At 32.4% G+C, this 16,792-nt stretch overlaps 1 protein-coding gene across 3 annotated transcripts in view; it reads right to left on the reverse strand.

Moving 5' to 3' along the window:
• Window positions 1-5,834: 5,834 nt before the first annotated feature.
• The window catches only part of Mvk (Mevalonate kinase), a 309,158-nt gene continuing 298,200 nt past the window's right edge, over window positions 5,835-16,792 (reverse strand). For all 3 annotated transcript variants that reach the window (XM_072526064.1, XM_072526065.1, XM_072526063.1), the window contains one exon: window positions 5,835-6,240. In XM_072526064.1, coding sequence (XP_072382165.1) covers window positions 5,930-6,240 — 311 coding nt within the window. In that variant the 3' untranslated portion in view covers window positions 5,835-5,929. The remainder of the gene's footprint in view (window positions 6,241-16,792) is intronic.

Consider the following 16,792-nt stretch of genomic DNA (forward strand, 5'->3'; position numbering starts at 1 on the left):
CACTGGTGCAGTGCTTCTTGGATATATATTTTGAATAGGGTGGGGGAAAGACAACATCCTTGTCTCAAGCCTTTCGTTACTGTAAATACCCTTGAGAAAGTATTTCCTGTTTTTACAGTGCTTTGAGGACATTTATAGATGTTCAGTATTGCTTTTAGATATGTTTTACTAAGGTCCGTTTTCGTCAAGACACTAAATAAGAGTTTTAAAGGAACTGTATCATAAGCCTTCTCCAGATCTATAAATACCAGATGCGTAGGGAGGTTTCGAGCCGTTCGTTTTTCAATTACTTGTTGAAGGGTAAATGTGTTGTCCACGCACGATCTTCCTGCTCTGAAGCCGCTTTGTTCTTCAATTTCTTTATACTCCTCTTCTATTCTTCTTTTCAATATACGACCATATAACCTTCCCAGCGAGCTAGTTACGCTAATGCCTCTATAATTTCCGCATTCTTTTCTGTCTCCCTTTTTATAAATGGGGCTAATGTGGGCCAAATTCCAATCGTCTGGAATCGTTTGGCCTTCAATTAAGCATTTATTAAAAATATTCACTAAGCTTTCCAAAAGAGCATCCGGTCCATGTTTCACCAACTCGATGGGAATGTCTCCAGGCCCGGTTGTTTTTCCATTTTTCATTTGTTTCAATTCTTTTTTCAGTTCTTCTTTGTTTATCTTATGCACCTCTGAATTTTCTGTCATTGAGATATGGTCAGGTCTTTCCATAAATTCGTGCCTACTTTCTGTTAATAGCGTTTCGTAATATTTTTCCCACTTTTTATTTTGAATCAGGTTTATATTTCCCTCATCTTCTCTTTCTTTTCTAATACTTTTTATGAATTTCCAAGCTTGTGTCACTTTGGTTCCTCCTAAGCATCGGTCCATCTCTTCGCATTTCTCTTCCCACATTTCGTTTTTTCTTTTAGTGACTTCCTTCTTTGCTTCCCTGTGGAGTCTGCTGTAAATTCTGCGGTCTTCTGAGTCTTTCGTGGATAGCCATGTTTGATAAGCTTTTTTTTTGTCTTTAATTAATTTTCCTACTTCTTCGTTCCACCACTCAGGATTTTTTCTTTTGTCAGCTTCTTCGTACCCCAATGCCTCTTTGGCCGCCTGATGAATGCAATTTTTTATATCTTGATATTCTTTTTCGGCTGTTTCTCTTCGAGTAGGACCTTTTTAGGACCAACTATTCTTATAACTATGTCTATAACTGTTAAGGGCATATCTAGAGATAAGGAAACTTAACTTTACTTAAACTTATCAGACATATGTGCTAAACACGAATCTGACGTATTTCTAGTGCAGAAAACACATATAGGGCCTAACCTAGGGTATTTGGTATTAAGCTGATCACTGAAAACCATATTATAGATATAGACATGCTATCTTTGTCGGAGAAGAAGCAAAGTCGCGTAGAGATTTTCATCAAACATTTAATTTTAAAGCTATTAGTGTAAAAGTCTAAAAAAACTGTAAAAGTCTAGGGAACATAATATCTCACTGTAGGTTTATTTTATAGATTATCGTAAAGCGTTCGACAGAGTCAAATGGATATACTTATGGCTGATGCCAAAAGAAATATGCGTACAACACCTATTCTCGCTTATAACTGAACTGTACGAACACACTACTTGACCAATTAAAGTAACATTAAAAGTAGATTGAAAATCAAATGTATGTAAGTATCTGAGAAAAAATTTCTCAAACGATATTAATATTCGAGTAGATGTTAAACAGCATTTGACAAAGCATGCCGAAATTACAGCTCGTTCCAGAAAGAATTGTAAATATAAAGTCAATCTAAAATAAGAAGGAACGTGGAAGAAAAAAATAGTGGTTAACCTAAATACAGAAAGTCAAACAGAAGATGTGATTTGATGTTTATAAAATACGGCTCAATAAGAAAATAAAGCTTAATATATTTTTACTTATTATATTCATAAAAAAATATCGAAAGTAAAATTTAACACGTTTCCATGGCCTTGTAGTGAAATTTTACTTCTTATTACGATACCGGATCCTGTAAAATTTTAAATACATTAAATCTACCGTAAATTATAAAACATATTCTTGGATTAAAATGAAAACTTCTTAATATTTAGGGAATATACCGTTCACAATTATGTGATAATGTGTAGCTGTCAATATTCTTTTAAAAGAGATTTCTAAAATTGTGAAGACACCGCGACATTGCACGATCATGTGTCATACGGTTTCATCTTTCATATAAACATCGATCGTTTGTAGCTTTGGGTGTATCAGTTTGGGATTTATTTAGTTTGGGATTTGTATGTCCGTATCATATAAGTTGTCTAGTTATTATAGTGTATATAATGTCGTATGGTAATTCCATTTTATTTAACAATAAAACACTGAAAACTTTGTTTTAAAAATTTCCACAAAATTAATTATATCTTATCACTACAGATGTTTCGGCCTTTCTCAAGTCTCAAGTTTCTCGAATCCATCAATCATCCATTGTATTTCTTATACTTTCATTTCAATCCCTTCCAATCAAGATTTTGAAGCAGCTTTGCTCCATTAGTCCATTTTTGTTGCTTTTTGTCACTGTTTCTCCTTTCTCTTTATCATCATCGTTACGTAGCGCTACAACATTGGGTGAGTCTTCGCTAACTTTTCTCCAAGTTGATCGATTTTCCACGAATCTGTAATCAAACAAAATGTTAATTTTTTGAGATATGATTGGAAGTTTTCTCTCCATTATATACTGACATGCCCAAGTGGCATTCTTCTGTGCTAACTTCCTTCCACACCAGTTCTACAAGTTTGACATCTTGGCGTCTATGCATGTGACCGATATACCATAAGGGATTTATTTTCCTGAACAATATCGTTATGCGAGCTTTCTTTATTCAGTATGTTTTGTTATTCTATACGGATTTGTAGCGATATGATAATGAGGTTAAAACATTTTTCTTATTATTTTTCTTTCATATATTCGTAGTTTTTTCCTATTTTGTCCATGAGTCGCATCCATGGATTAAAATAGGTCTAAAGTTTGAATTATGCTCTGTGATTCTTTAGTGGCATTATTATTAACCACGATTATTTATCTAAGATATTTAAAGTGTTCCATATTTTCAAAATTGTAGTTGTTAACTTTAATATTTTATCTAGATTTATTGAATTGGTCTCTTTTGTTGATTCGCTTGTATTTGGTTTTCATTTCATTGATTTTATGTGAAACATTTTTCGTGCTCTCTTCACTTTATTGAAGTTTGTGGACGGGAGAGTTTCTTATTAGAGTTATGAGATCTATATCATTAGCACATGCTAAGAGTGCTTTGTCCCTTGGACCGTTAATGGAGTACATCTTAAATAGGCGTTATTTCTATTTTAGTAAGCTGTTCATTAATTTTTTGACTATTTGAATCGAGAATCTGTATTTTATTCGACTGTTTTATAACACAGAGTTTCTTGGAGCATATTTTCATCTTTGGTTTCCCGTATCATTATTACAAGGATTTTGCTGAATATCGACATAGTGAACCCGGTGGTATGTACATGATGTTTTCATAACCAACGTTCAAAAATTTTTCTTACTGTAAATTCATGATTATTTTACTAGGGAATATAGTGTTGTTTAATAATAATAAAGTGCAGGCAATAATTCCTATATGCATTAACTCGGTAATGATAATTCTGCTTCCCGGTACCAGGTAGCAGTCCCGAAAACATTAAAACTGCTACACTCATGCTTCTCATTATCCAACAATTAGTCAGTCCAGAACTATACGCATTATTATGGTACTGATATTGCTGCTGCTCCTCATAAGTGAATATAATATGCAAGGAAGGTTTTGACAATTTAATAGGATTTTGTGTGTTAGAATATTATTTCTCTGAGAAAGTGAAGAATATCTATTTGCTATCCGGATTTAATCCATAAATTAAATAATAGAATTCTATAAAATAATGCTAGTAGCAGCAAAAAAAGCGGTCTAATAGTCACTAATGAGAAAATCAAATAAATGTTCTTTAACATACAAAAGAGAGGATCTAGAGTAGGGCATAACGGAACAATAAAGCCATATAATTTTGAAGATTGCAGCGTCTTAGATATAGTAGGTAACGTTGTTACATAAGAAATAAAAGGAAATATTCAGGTAGCTAACTGATGTATATGTATATACAGTATACTCCCTCTATAACGAACACGGTTATTACGAGGTTTCGCTTATAACGAGATACATTAGATGTTCGTGAAATTTCTATTGAAATATAACCGTCTATAGCGACGCAAATTTGGTTATAACGAGAGAAAATAAGATCCAAAAACGTGAATCGCCATGAAGTTTGTTATACAAAATGAATAAAGCGGAGAACACATCTAAGCGACCACGATCGTGATCTCGGTTTATGTAAAAAGTGAACACATCGGTCAGAGGCTAATGGACAGAATAAACGAGTACCGTCAACAATACGGACTAAACATTAATACCCACAAAACGAAACAAATGATTATCAGCAAGGAGAATATAAATGGGGCTCATATATACATTAATGGGACGCAGATAGAGCGAGTAAAACAGTATTGCTACCTGGGAACTATTATAAACGAACAGTGGAGCAATGTACAGGAAAAAAAGTGCCGCATAGGAAAGGCAAGAACGGTCTTTAACAAAATGAGCGCCATTTTCAAAAGTCACAACATATGCCTAGATACAAAAATGAGACATTTGAGATGCTATGTTTTCTCTGTGTTGTTGTACGGGGCGGAGGCATGGACGCTTACAGATACCACTATTAAAAAACTTGAAGCATTTGAGGTGTGGCTTTATAGAAGAATGCTGAGAATATCATGGACAGCAAGGATCACGAACAAGGAAGTTCTAGAAAAAATGAAAAAGGAACCAGAGATTGTGTTTACGATCAAACGTATAAAATTGCAATATCTGGGACACGTTATGAGAAATCAGCACCGTTACTCCCTGCTGCAGTCTATATTGCAAGGTAAAGTCAAAGGTAAGCGAGGACCCGGTAGAAGGAGAATATCATAGCTGCGGAATTTAAGAACATGGTTTAAGAAAACCTCAACGGAGCTGTTTCGAGCCGCAGCGAGCAAGGTCATGATTGCCAATATGATTTCCAACATCCGAAACGGATAGGAACCAGAAGAAGAAGAAGAACACATCGGATCAATACCGACCTGCGATTTCATTAATATAAATAATACAGTTGGAAATATAGTGTATAAAATGTGCGATTTATAAGAAGAAGCAGCATTCAGAGGTACGTAACATAACTATTTCGGATAAAGAAAGAAATTTAATAAAAGGTATGCGTAGGCGTTCTATTCTATTCTAGATATTTATGCAGTTTATTTTGCATTAAAATAAAGGATGTTTGAAGAGGTGTAAGCAACCAGAATAATTTCATAAATTGTACCCAGAACTTCGCACAGATGAGAAGCGTTTCTATACATATTTTAGAATGAATTGTGAATGTATAGATCGGATAAGAAATAAAATCACCAAACAACACAATCTGGGTGGGGCAGATCGAACGATGTATCATATTTTTTTACAATTTCACAAATTCCTTTGATCGCCAGCAGGTCGCGACAAGTATATGCTGATACACTTGTTTGATTAAGACAAGTCGAATGACGGTCGCCATTGTGAACGCCACCGCGTCATGATCGCTTAGGTGTGTTTTCCGTTTAAAGCATTTTTCGTCTAAAAATGGTCTAAAAAATTTCCAGTTGGTATGTTTATTGGGAATAAAGGACTGATTATCTCTTTTATTTATTTTATATCTATACTAATGGAGTTATCAAAATTGAAAAAAAAAGATGGGAATAGAAATAAAAATATCTCAAGTAGAAATACTATTTATTTAAAAAAATTGAAAATGGTTACTTCCAAAAACTGCATGATATACTATTAAAATGATTACCAAAATAAACTACTTTAAGCAAAAATATCCAGTGTTACTCCCCCCACTCCTAATTTTGTTTCAATCACGTCAAAACCATGAGACTTCAAAGTTATAACAGCTTTTTTTAAGCAGACCGCATCAAACTTCGGAGGTATCAAACAAATGGCGTAACCACCTCCACCACCTCCTGTTAGCTTTCCACTAAGTCCGTGTTCAGCCAAAATATCGACTATGTCGTTAAGCTTTTTATGTCCAACTCCTATTGAATTCAGAAGATTATGATTTATGGTAAAAAGTTCTGCTAAACTTTTGTGTATTTTTTTGCTGTCGTCTGTGTCTGTGTCTGAAAAATAAAAACAGCAGTATGGTTTCAATTTGGATTAAAATAATTTAAAAATAAAAGGAATATTCCCCGAAGTTACTGAGAAAACCTCTTAATAGAGAATAAATAATGTAAATTTCATTTTATAACGTTTCTTTTTTTCATTGTTATTCAAATTTTTTTCGAATTATCCATACATAATTATAATAAATTAACTGACCAATAAAACGGTTCAACTGGCTGCCTACGCCGATGATATTAATATTATGAGTAGAACATCAACAGGAGCACAGGAAGCATACGCAGAGTTAAAAACACAAACGAAAAGGCTAGGTCTGGAAATTAACACAGAAAAAACAAAAATAATGGTACAGACGAGAAGAAATATAATCCCACAAAACATTATGCATGAAGATGACATTGAAACGGTTGGAAAGTTTACATACCTGGGAGTAGAAATATATGCCGATGGAGCAGAGGATGGAGAAATACGAAAAAGGATAACGCAGGCAAACAAAGCTTATTTTGCCCTCTCCCATATATTTCGGTCTAAAAGTGTCCACCGAAATACAAAGATGAGAATCTATAAAACTTTAATTCGGCCAATAGCATGTTATGGCAGCGAAGCATGGGTCCTGAAAGAAACATCCAAAAACAAACTCGACACATTCGAAAGAAAAGTACTGAGGAGAATACTAGGACCTGTGAGGGAAAACGGAATCTTCAGAATTCGATATAACAACGAGCTCTATCAACTGTATAAGGAAACACCCCTGTCAGACTTCATTAGAATACAAAGATTGCAATGGGCCGGACATGTGATACGAATGGGAGAGGATAGGCTACCAAAACGAGCACTGAACGCCAGAATGCAGGGAAAGAGACCAGTTGGAAAGCCAAGAAAGCGCTGGGAAGACACAGTAAGCAGCGACGCACAAGCACTTTTAGGAGTCCGTGTATGGAGAAGAGCAGCCACAGACAGACAAGGGTGGAGGCAAAAAATAAAGGAGGCCAAGGCTCATTTTGGGCTGTAGTGCCGTAGAAGAAGAAGAAGAATTATAATAAATTGATTTGAAAATACCGCATCGACGAGATCGGTGATTTCCGACTGAACCAGGACATCGAATTGGTGGGAATTTTTCCACTTATCAATTTAAACACATAAGCAATTACGTAAAAGTTAAATCTAAGACCGATATAATTATTAAATTATCATGTGTCTTTTAACAGGTATCTTATAGTTGTCTAACAAAATAAAGTGAAATTTTATTGTTATTATTGAGTACCTAATACAGTACTTCAAAAAACAGAAATCTTTGCAAAATACTTATTTTTTCATTAGACGAAACAATCTGAAATTTTAACATACGATCTCGTTGTTGCACTTCATTTTCTATTTATAGAATTGATGTCTGCTATAAACGTTATATTTGTTTTATTTTAACTTGATTTGAATTGATTTAATTATTTGTTTAAACACATAAGTAATTACGTAAAAATTAAATCCAAGACCGATATAATTATTAAATTATCATGTGTCTTTTGACAGGTATCTTATAATTGTCTAACAAATTAAAGTGAAATTTTGTTCTTATTAGAGAGTACCTAATACAGAACTTCAAAAAACAGAAAACTTTGGAAAATACTTATTTTTTTCATTAAACTAAACAATCTAAAATTTTAACACACGATCTCGTCATTGCACATCATTCTCTATTTATAGAATTGCTGTGTGCTGTGTGCTGTAAATATATTTGTTAACTTAATTTGAAAGTTTCCTTGTATTTATTTGTTTATATAAATACAAAAATATATTATGAAGTTTAGATTAGAAAGTCTCTGATGTAAAAGACATTGATGATAATATTATTTGTGAAGAATCAATAAAACCGGATATTGCAGGTACATATGAAATACAAGTGTTTGGGAGTTCTGACGATTCTGATTATGATATCCCTCTGAACCACAGATAAAACGTCCAAAGAAAAAACCAGGCAAAAATAGTAAATCCAAATTTGTCTCAAGTTGTAACAACAGATACTCCTTCCTGCTCAGTAGTAATTCAAAATCAGTCTGATTGATATTTAGACAATATGAAGTTTTTTCACTCTTTTTTGATAAAAAAGTAATGTATGCTTGAGTGACATGGTCATTTCTTGAAATAAAAATTTTAGATAAATTATTAATTGTGTATTGACATAGGCAATTTAATACAAATTATCTGCGATGCATATTCTACTTGCACTGTCAAATAGACGTCAAATCAAAAGGCGCATATTTGAAGCTCTTATAAAAAAAATATCAATTTTAAAGGTTTTTTTCTACACTTTTACGGTATCACTTGTAGTGGTAAAGACACATTAAACTAGTGGTCTGTAAGAAAGTGTATATTTCGTGTGTAGGAAGAGAAATCACTAAAAAATCGACATGGAAGACATTCCGCCGAAGCCTCCAGATAGAGGGAAATTTTATATAGAATTAGGGGAAGATAGGACGATGGAATTTGAAGAATTAAAAAAGAATAGAAATATTAGGGTAAATGATAAGGTAACAAACGAAAAAAGCCAAACAACTAGCACTAACGATGTAGGTAAACAATTTGATTTTAATAACGATCCAACTTTGACCCAATTTAATAAAATAGATCAGGTAATCCAAATTTAAATAAAGTTATAAATTTAAGATTAAATAATAGATATAAATTAGGAGATAATGCACCATATATAGTACATATAGAAAATAAAAACGGTACTATCGGCAAATTACACAGGATAAGCACGGCCCGATTAATTTTACGTTCAGTACCTGAAATTGAAAATAATATCACACAAATTACGGTAGTTCTTAGGAATAAAATTAAGGTAGAACTCAATAATTTTACTAGTGCTAATAAATTAATTGAATCTGAAAATTTAAAAAGCAAACAGTACGAGGCATATATTCCAACGTTTTTTACACAAAGGAAAGGAGTTATAAAATCTGTAGATAAAGAGATAGAAGAGGATCATTTGTTATCATTAATTCAACCTAGGTTTGGAATGAGGTTTGAAGTCTTACATGTAAAAAGAATAATGCGGAAAGTGGTACAAGAAAATGGATCTACCATCTATGTAAAAACTGGAACTGTAATAGTAACGTTTAAAGGTCAGTCTATACCTACAACCGTATTAATAGAAAAAATGATATACGAGGTTGAAAATTACACACCTAGAATGTTACAATGTTCTCAAATCTCAAAGTGTTTGAGATTTGGGCATATACGTGCTCAATGTAGAGGAAAAGATAGGTGTGAAAGATGCGGTGAAGAACATAATAAATCCAATTGTTCCAATCCGAACAATTTATTTTGTGCATTGTGCAAAGAAAAACATAGCCCTATTGACAAGGGAGCAAATTGTACGAAAAGAGAAAAGCAAGAGTATATTAAAAAGATTATGAATACTGAAAATATAACATATTACGAAGCTAATAATAAATATAGAAAATATTATTTAACAGTAAGTAAAGAACAAGAAAGTACTTCCAATAAATATACAATCTATAAACGAAAATGATCAAGTAGTATTGATTCTAGTAATGTAGACAAAGAAATAATGGAAGCGCACAGAAAAATCTTGCAAACACCAAAAGTACAAAGTTAGCTTTGTTATAATTTTGTAATGTATAAGCCACATACCCAAGGGAAACAACCCCACCCCCCCAATTGCAATCGTTAATCAGTTAGCCTGGTATGTAACAAGTCAACATAACAAGAAAATAAAAGAAACAAACTAAGGGGTAGTTAGCCTAGAAAAGAATAATTAAAATTAATTTAAAAAAAAATCATTATATACTCCAAATTAAATAAAGAATAAATTCGACACAGTTTAACGTATACATTTCAAATTAAACAAAGAATAACAATTTGACCTAGTTGTGACACAAGCCCGAATGTTTAAGAATTACGAAATGTGAAGACCTTCGTTGGAAAATAATACAAAATACAATTTGTTAAACAGCGATAAGAATTGAGCTGAGTTAGGAGGTTTCACATGGCATGATCCATTTTAACACGTGGAGCAGACGGCGCAATCAGTACAAATTCGAGGGGAAAACGGTAAGAATCAAAGCTCCACTTCCGACTGTCACGAAGTAATGAGGGTACGCGTTGGCGGTACATAAAAACAAAAAGAAGTTGGTCAACGAGGCAGTAGAGCGCTGGCGACCGAGCCAGGCAGTAGAGTTCTGGCAACCGAGCCAGAGAGTACTGTTCGGGCGACCGGGCAGTCAGTCAGCGCGGTGGCGACCTACGGTGTGTTAATCGGTCAGCCGTCACGGTGTGTTCAGCTCAATTATCGTGATATCGTGTCCGACGGAAAGTAGAGAGACAGCAGCGAATTTTCGTCTCTCTTAGTACCGCCGTAACGTACAGTGCTTCCAGACTGTTCCTGAGTTCCAGTTTGGACTACAAGGCGTATTCGTTAGCTAGGGCCTAAGTATGCTAAGGTAACGAACAATATATACTAACCATTGGGGAAAACAATTAATAGAAGGTTTTCCGCCTTTTAACTCTCTTAGTAAAATCTCTTCTCGTCTCCCTTCGCAAAATTTGATAACCAATACTAGTTCTCTTGTATAACTTGTGTGGTAGTTGTAAATTTACGAATTGGTTAATACATAGTAAGTTGAAAGTGGCTTGTTTTTCTTGACCGTTAGGTAGAGACTAGAAGAGAACACATTTTCGCTTGTACCTCTTCCCGGCTTCTAACGCAAGCCAATAACCTCTAACTCTTTACAGGGCCTACATCTGAGTGTCCTTCAGCCCCTATCCAATTTTTCCTACCGTCTTGTAAATCCACGAGGGCGAAATCACGACCAATTCGAACTAGTGGACCAGTACGCCTCAAATCTGCTCGCAGAGCTAAATCTCCTTTAACCATATAGGACTAGGATATTACAGGGGTCTTCCAGGCCATAGTTCAGTCCTTTAAACATAGGGGATATTACAGTGGTGACAGTGCTAAGCATCCCTTAGCTCAATCCAGCCTTTATTACAATTTTAACAAACCTATTTATCATAATAAAACACAGATACAAAACGATAATCAAAGTAATATAGGAGAATTTATAGTAAACTTTATTTCAACAACTTTAAATCAGATTAATCGCAATTTAGATGAGAAAAAACGTTGGAATTACTGAAAAACAATATTTCACAATTATTATTAAATCGTGATGGCTAACATATCATTTCTTCAATGGAATGCGCGGTCAATTAAAACAAATAAGGGTTATTTAGAAAAATTTTTGTATGACAATAAAATAGATATAGGACTTATATCAGAAATATGGTTAAAAAAAGTAACTTTATTAACTTTACGGGTTATAATATCTTTAGGAACGATAGGGATGATGGATATGGTGCTGTGGCCATACTATTGAAAAAAAAAATTAATTTTTATAATAGTCCTACTTTTCATCCAATCAATGACGTAATGTGTAATAGCATATCAATTAAAATTAAAACCGGTAAAAAGATTAGAAGAATTAACATTTATTCTATTTATGTAAAACCAAATCTCAAAATTTGAGTAAACGGTAAATGAATGGAAAAAGTTTTTTAATAGTATGGAGAAGCCTTTTATAATTGGTGGTGATTTTAATAGCCACAATTATGTTTGGGGTTGTAGTACTGTAGACACTATAGGAAAAAATCTGTTAGAAGCTATTGAGGACTGTAATCTCGTACTTTTAAATAATGGCAAAGAAACTTTGCCGCGTAGACCTAGTAGTATTAAAAAATCGGCAATAGACCTTACAATATGCTCGGCAAATAGTAGTCATTGTTTCGATTGGGATGTTGTGGACAATACTTTAGGATCCAATCATTTTGTTATTGTTATATAGTCCAATATTGATGTTAATAAAGCTGAATGTGTAAATACAAAATTCCAATGGAATATAAATAAAGCGGACTGGTCTCTTTTCTCTTCTATCACTGATAATTTCATGGAACTCGATGATAATTTAAGTTACCAACAATTTTTAAATAAATTAAACGAATATTGTAAAATATGTATACCGGAGAAAAGAACAGAGACTAGGAATGACAATTGTAAAAAGGTTATTCAAGAACAACAACTTGCTTTGCGCAAGTTTAAGTTACAGTCCAATATACAAAATTATATAAATTATAATAAATGTGTAGCAGAAACCAAAAAAGCTGTATTAAGGAGTAAGCGTAATGCATGGAAAATTTTTTGTGAAACTTTAAACAAAAATACACCAATAAAAAATATGTGGAATCATGTCAAACGTTTAAAAAACATCTTTAAACCACAAATAAATCCAGTGACCGAAGGAGAATGGGTTGAGAAGTTTTTGAGAAAATTATGTCCAGATAATATATTTTCAAAAATTAATGTAATGGAAAGGAAAAACTCTAATCATCCACTTTCAGTGTCATTTAGTTTATACGAATTAGAAATAAGTCTTAAGAACAAGAAAAACACTTCTCCGGGAATAGATAATATACATTATATTATGTTGGCAAATTTACATCAAAAAAGAAAAGAAACACTATTAAAAATTTTTAATCAAATATGACAATCAGAAGATATTCCAGATAGTTGCGAGAGAGTACCGGGTGATTCCCATACTTAAACCAAATCGAAATTCTGATTCAGCAGAATCTTATAGAGGTATTTCATTAAGCTCCTGCATAATAAAAACACTGGAAAGAATGATAAAACTTAGACTCGAAAGATGGTTAGAAAAAAATAATAAAATATCACAAACACAATTTGGATTTCGAAAAAATCATTCTACTGTGGAAGCAGTGAGCCACTTGGTAAAAGACATAAATTTAGCGTTTACGTCAAATTTTTCAGTAACAGCTCTTTTATTAGATATTGAATCAGCATACGACAACGTTAATTTAAATATACTATATAACAAAATAATACAAATAGGTCTTCCCGAATGTTTCTGTCAAAAAATAATAAAACTATGACTGTAGAAAAATTTATATATCGGTAAATGGTAACACAATTGGTCCAAGGTTAGCGATGGATGGTTTACCTCAAGGAGGAATATTAAGCCCGTTGTTATATTTAATTTATACTGCTGATCTAGTAAAAAATTTAAACTCCACAAGAATTTTACAATTTGCCGATGATATAGTCATTTATCAAGAACGTATTAAAATAGAAAATGCAGTCAAATCCATTGAAGAAGGAGTCAAACATATTAAAACATGGAGTAAATTAAATGAACTAAATATATCTAATTCCAAAACTAAATTATGTATTTTTACAAGAAAATGAAAAGAGATACCCAACTACATCTTAATAAACAATGTCTCCTATCCAGTGCAAAGTTATGTTAAATATTTGGGTATTACTCTTGATAGACAGCTTCTCTGTAAAGAACATATAGACAACATAGTTAAAAAACCAGAAAAGGGAATAAATCTTCTTCGATTCGTCACACTTACGATGGTGAGCAGATCCAAATATTTCTTTGTTATTATTTAGAAATAATATAAGAGCTATTACCGACTATGGATCAATATTATACAGTGACGCATCACAGTGTCATTTAAACAAAATAGACAAAATCGTTAATAAATGCCTTAGATTGTGTATAGGAGCCCTAAGAAGTACACCCATTAGTAACCTACAAGTCGAATGCTGTGAAATGCCAATGGATATAAGACGAAAAAACTTGGCATCAGACTTTTAGTTAGACTGTACGAGAAAAAGTCAAGTTTAATATCCAAAATACATCAGCTGTTCTTAGCAGACTTAACAGAAAAATATTGGATAAAAAAGAAAACTCTAAATATAGTAGATTTCTATTCAAAAATGACAATATATGATAAAAAACTATATAAATATTACTTAAACCCAAATTACAATATTGAATTTAATACTCTGGAACAAGTTCAGGTATACTTCTTAAGGGACTACAGCAATTTACCTTTATCTTTAAGAAAATTAATGTTTATATCTGACAGTTCACAATTGTTCAAAGTTTATTATATGCTATATACAGATGCATCCAAAAGTATCAAAGGTGTGGGTGTGGGATGTGCATACTGGGATAACAATAATAAAAACACTAAAATGTTTAAACTCAATTCCATCATGAGTATATACACAGCTGAATTAATAGCGATAGTGGAAGCACTAAAATATTTATCTAATATAAATCATTCAAAGTTTATAATTTATATTGACAGCCAAAGTTCTTTAAGTAAAATTGGTGCCATAAATCCTAAATCAAAAGTAAATTACATTTAATTATATATAATAAATATAATTAAAGATCTTCAGCAACAAGGCCAAACTGTTAAGTTGGCATGGATTAAAAGCCACTGTGGAATAACTGGAAATCAATTGGCAAAAAACGCGGTGACACAAGGAGTATTAACTCATTATCTTTGTACGTCTAGAGATATAGAATCAGACATATTCAAAGAGCTTAAGAAAGAATGGAAAGAAAGGTATATTAATGAGAATACAAATACAGGAAACCATTACAAAGCAATCAGAAACTATATTACGGATAAATCTTGGTTTTCTAAAATGGAGTCTACAAAGGATATGACAAGAACTATAGGCAGAATGAGATTTAACCACTGTCTTACACCATCATATATGTTTAAAATGAACCTAGCTGATAGTCCACAATGTACGTGGGGTCAGATGGGTAACCTACAACATAAAATTTTGGACTGTTCTCTTATATCTAATAAGATTAATAATTTTTTAAATTCGCTGTATTCTTTGACCGATGTCTACCATCCCATTAATTTAAATTATTTATTAATATTAGAAAACAATGAGTTTTTATATAGATTATTGTATAAACATGTTTTAGATATTAAACTCAAATTGTAGTTGTAAATATAGAGTAAGTATTTCTTTGTAATTTGTTAGAATATAAAAAAAAATAAAAAAAAAATAATAAAAAAAGAAAATTAAAAAATAAATAAAAAAAATAAAATAAAAAATATAAGAAATAAATAATAATAAAAAAAAATAAAAAAAAATAAATAAAAATAAAAAAAGAGAAAAAATGAGGAACTTGGACATTCCTCAGTAAAGTAGCTATTAAATTAAGTAGATAGCTGCAGAAGTGTTTGCTGTGGAACTCTGAGGACCTCATCACCAATTTTATATATAAATAACTAAAAAGCACCTAATAGAAAAAAAAAACTAGAAACAAATTACCAAAAAAAAAGACTATGTATTAGAGATCAATACTACTTAGTAATAGATTTAGGATAAGATTGTATAAGAAACAATGACTAATGAAAAAATGAGTAAAAATTGTAAGATTGGCGAATGGATTTAGTGTCCGCAGTCATATAAACCCAAACAAACTTAAAAATAAAGATGGGCAAGAAAATTCCAGGTGGTTACATATCATCTTCATATATGCGCTCGTGAGGTAAATATTCATCATCTACAGCTTAGACTGGTGCTGGTCTAGCGAAAATACATTCATAAAAGTACCTGCTTGATACAGAAATATAACGCATTAAGTCCTTGAGGTCTTTAATTTTTTTATCTGATAGTGGAATTCTCTGATTTGTTAGTGGGATTAGCGTAACTTTGCTTGGACTACTGCTTGATGCAAGCCCAGAAAGTTGAGCTGAAGGTGTACCACATGTTGCTTTCTTTCTTGATAAATCCATTACCTTAAAATAATCTGAATCAAAAGAAGTTTTATAAGAAACTTTTGAAAGTGCATCTGTGCGATACTGTACCCATCTTATGTGAAGCCAGGAAATATTTTCATTGTCAGTGTTTAGTTTGCGATGCACGTAGTGACTTTTTAGAATTTGTGAGAAATTCAGGAAATCTTTTTGTTCCATTTCTATAAATTCAATAGAAAGAGTTCTCGGAACCATTTTAATTAAGTTCGCCCAGTCTCTGGGTACTTCTATTTTGACAGTTGAAATATTTCTTGACTTTTTCAATAGCTGTATCGATCGTATCCGCTTCTTGATGAGTATGCCCCGGTTCAAGAAATTTATGATTAATCGCAAGATCCCTTTTATTTCTGTTAAAATCTTCTTTCAAAAGAGACAACATAACATCAACATAAATATTTCTTGTTTGTCCTGAACAGCAGTCACTGAACATGTTCATTTTATTGATATTTGCCGGTAAAGAAAGGATATATTGCCTCAAACAGGATGCTATTTCTTGTCCTCCTCTAGCGCCTATTGATTCCTCCCAAACGTAACAAACGGCATGTTTATTTTTAGTTATGCAACTGTAGATAGTGAGATTTAAAGTCCATAATGATCTTTTTTAAAATAAAATATTGTTTTGAAGCATCGGTGTAGCTAAGCATTTTTCTAAATCAAATGACACAAAGATAAGACATGGAGAATCCCCGAGTCCTCTATTGTTCAACCCGATTATGGATGAAATAATAAAAAAAAGTAAGAACTAAAAAAGGATATAAAATGGGAGAAAAACAAGTTAAAATAATCTGCTATGCAGACGACGAAATACTACTATCTCAAAGTGAAGATGATTTACAACGTATTCTGCACCAATTTAATATAACAGCCAGA

Source organism: Diabrotica undecimpunctata, chromosome 3, assembly GCF_040954645.1.
Source record: "Diabrotica undecimpunctata isolate CICGRU chromosome 3, icDiaUnde3, whole genome shotgun sequence".
Classification (NCBI taxonomy): domain Eukaryota; kingdom Metazoa; phylum Arthropoda; class Insecta; order Coleoptera; family Chrysomelidae; genus Diabrotica; species Diabrotica undecimpunctata.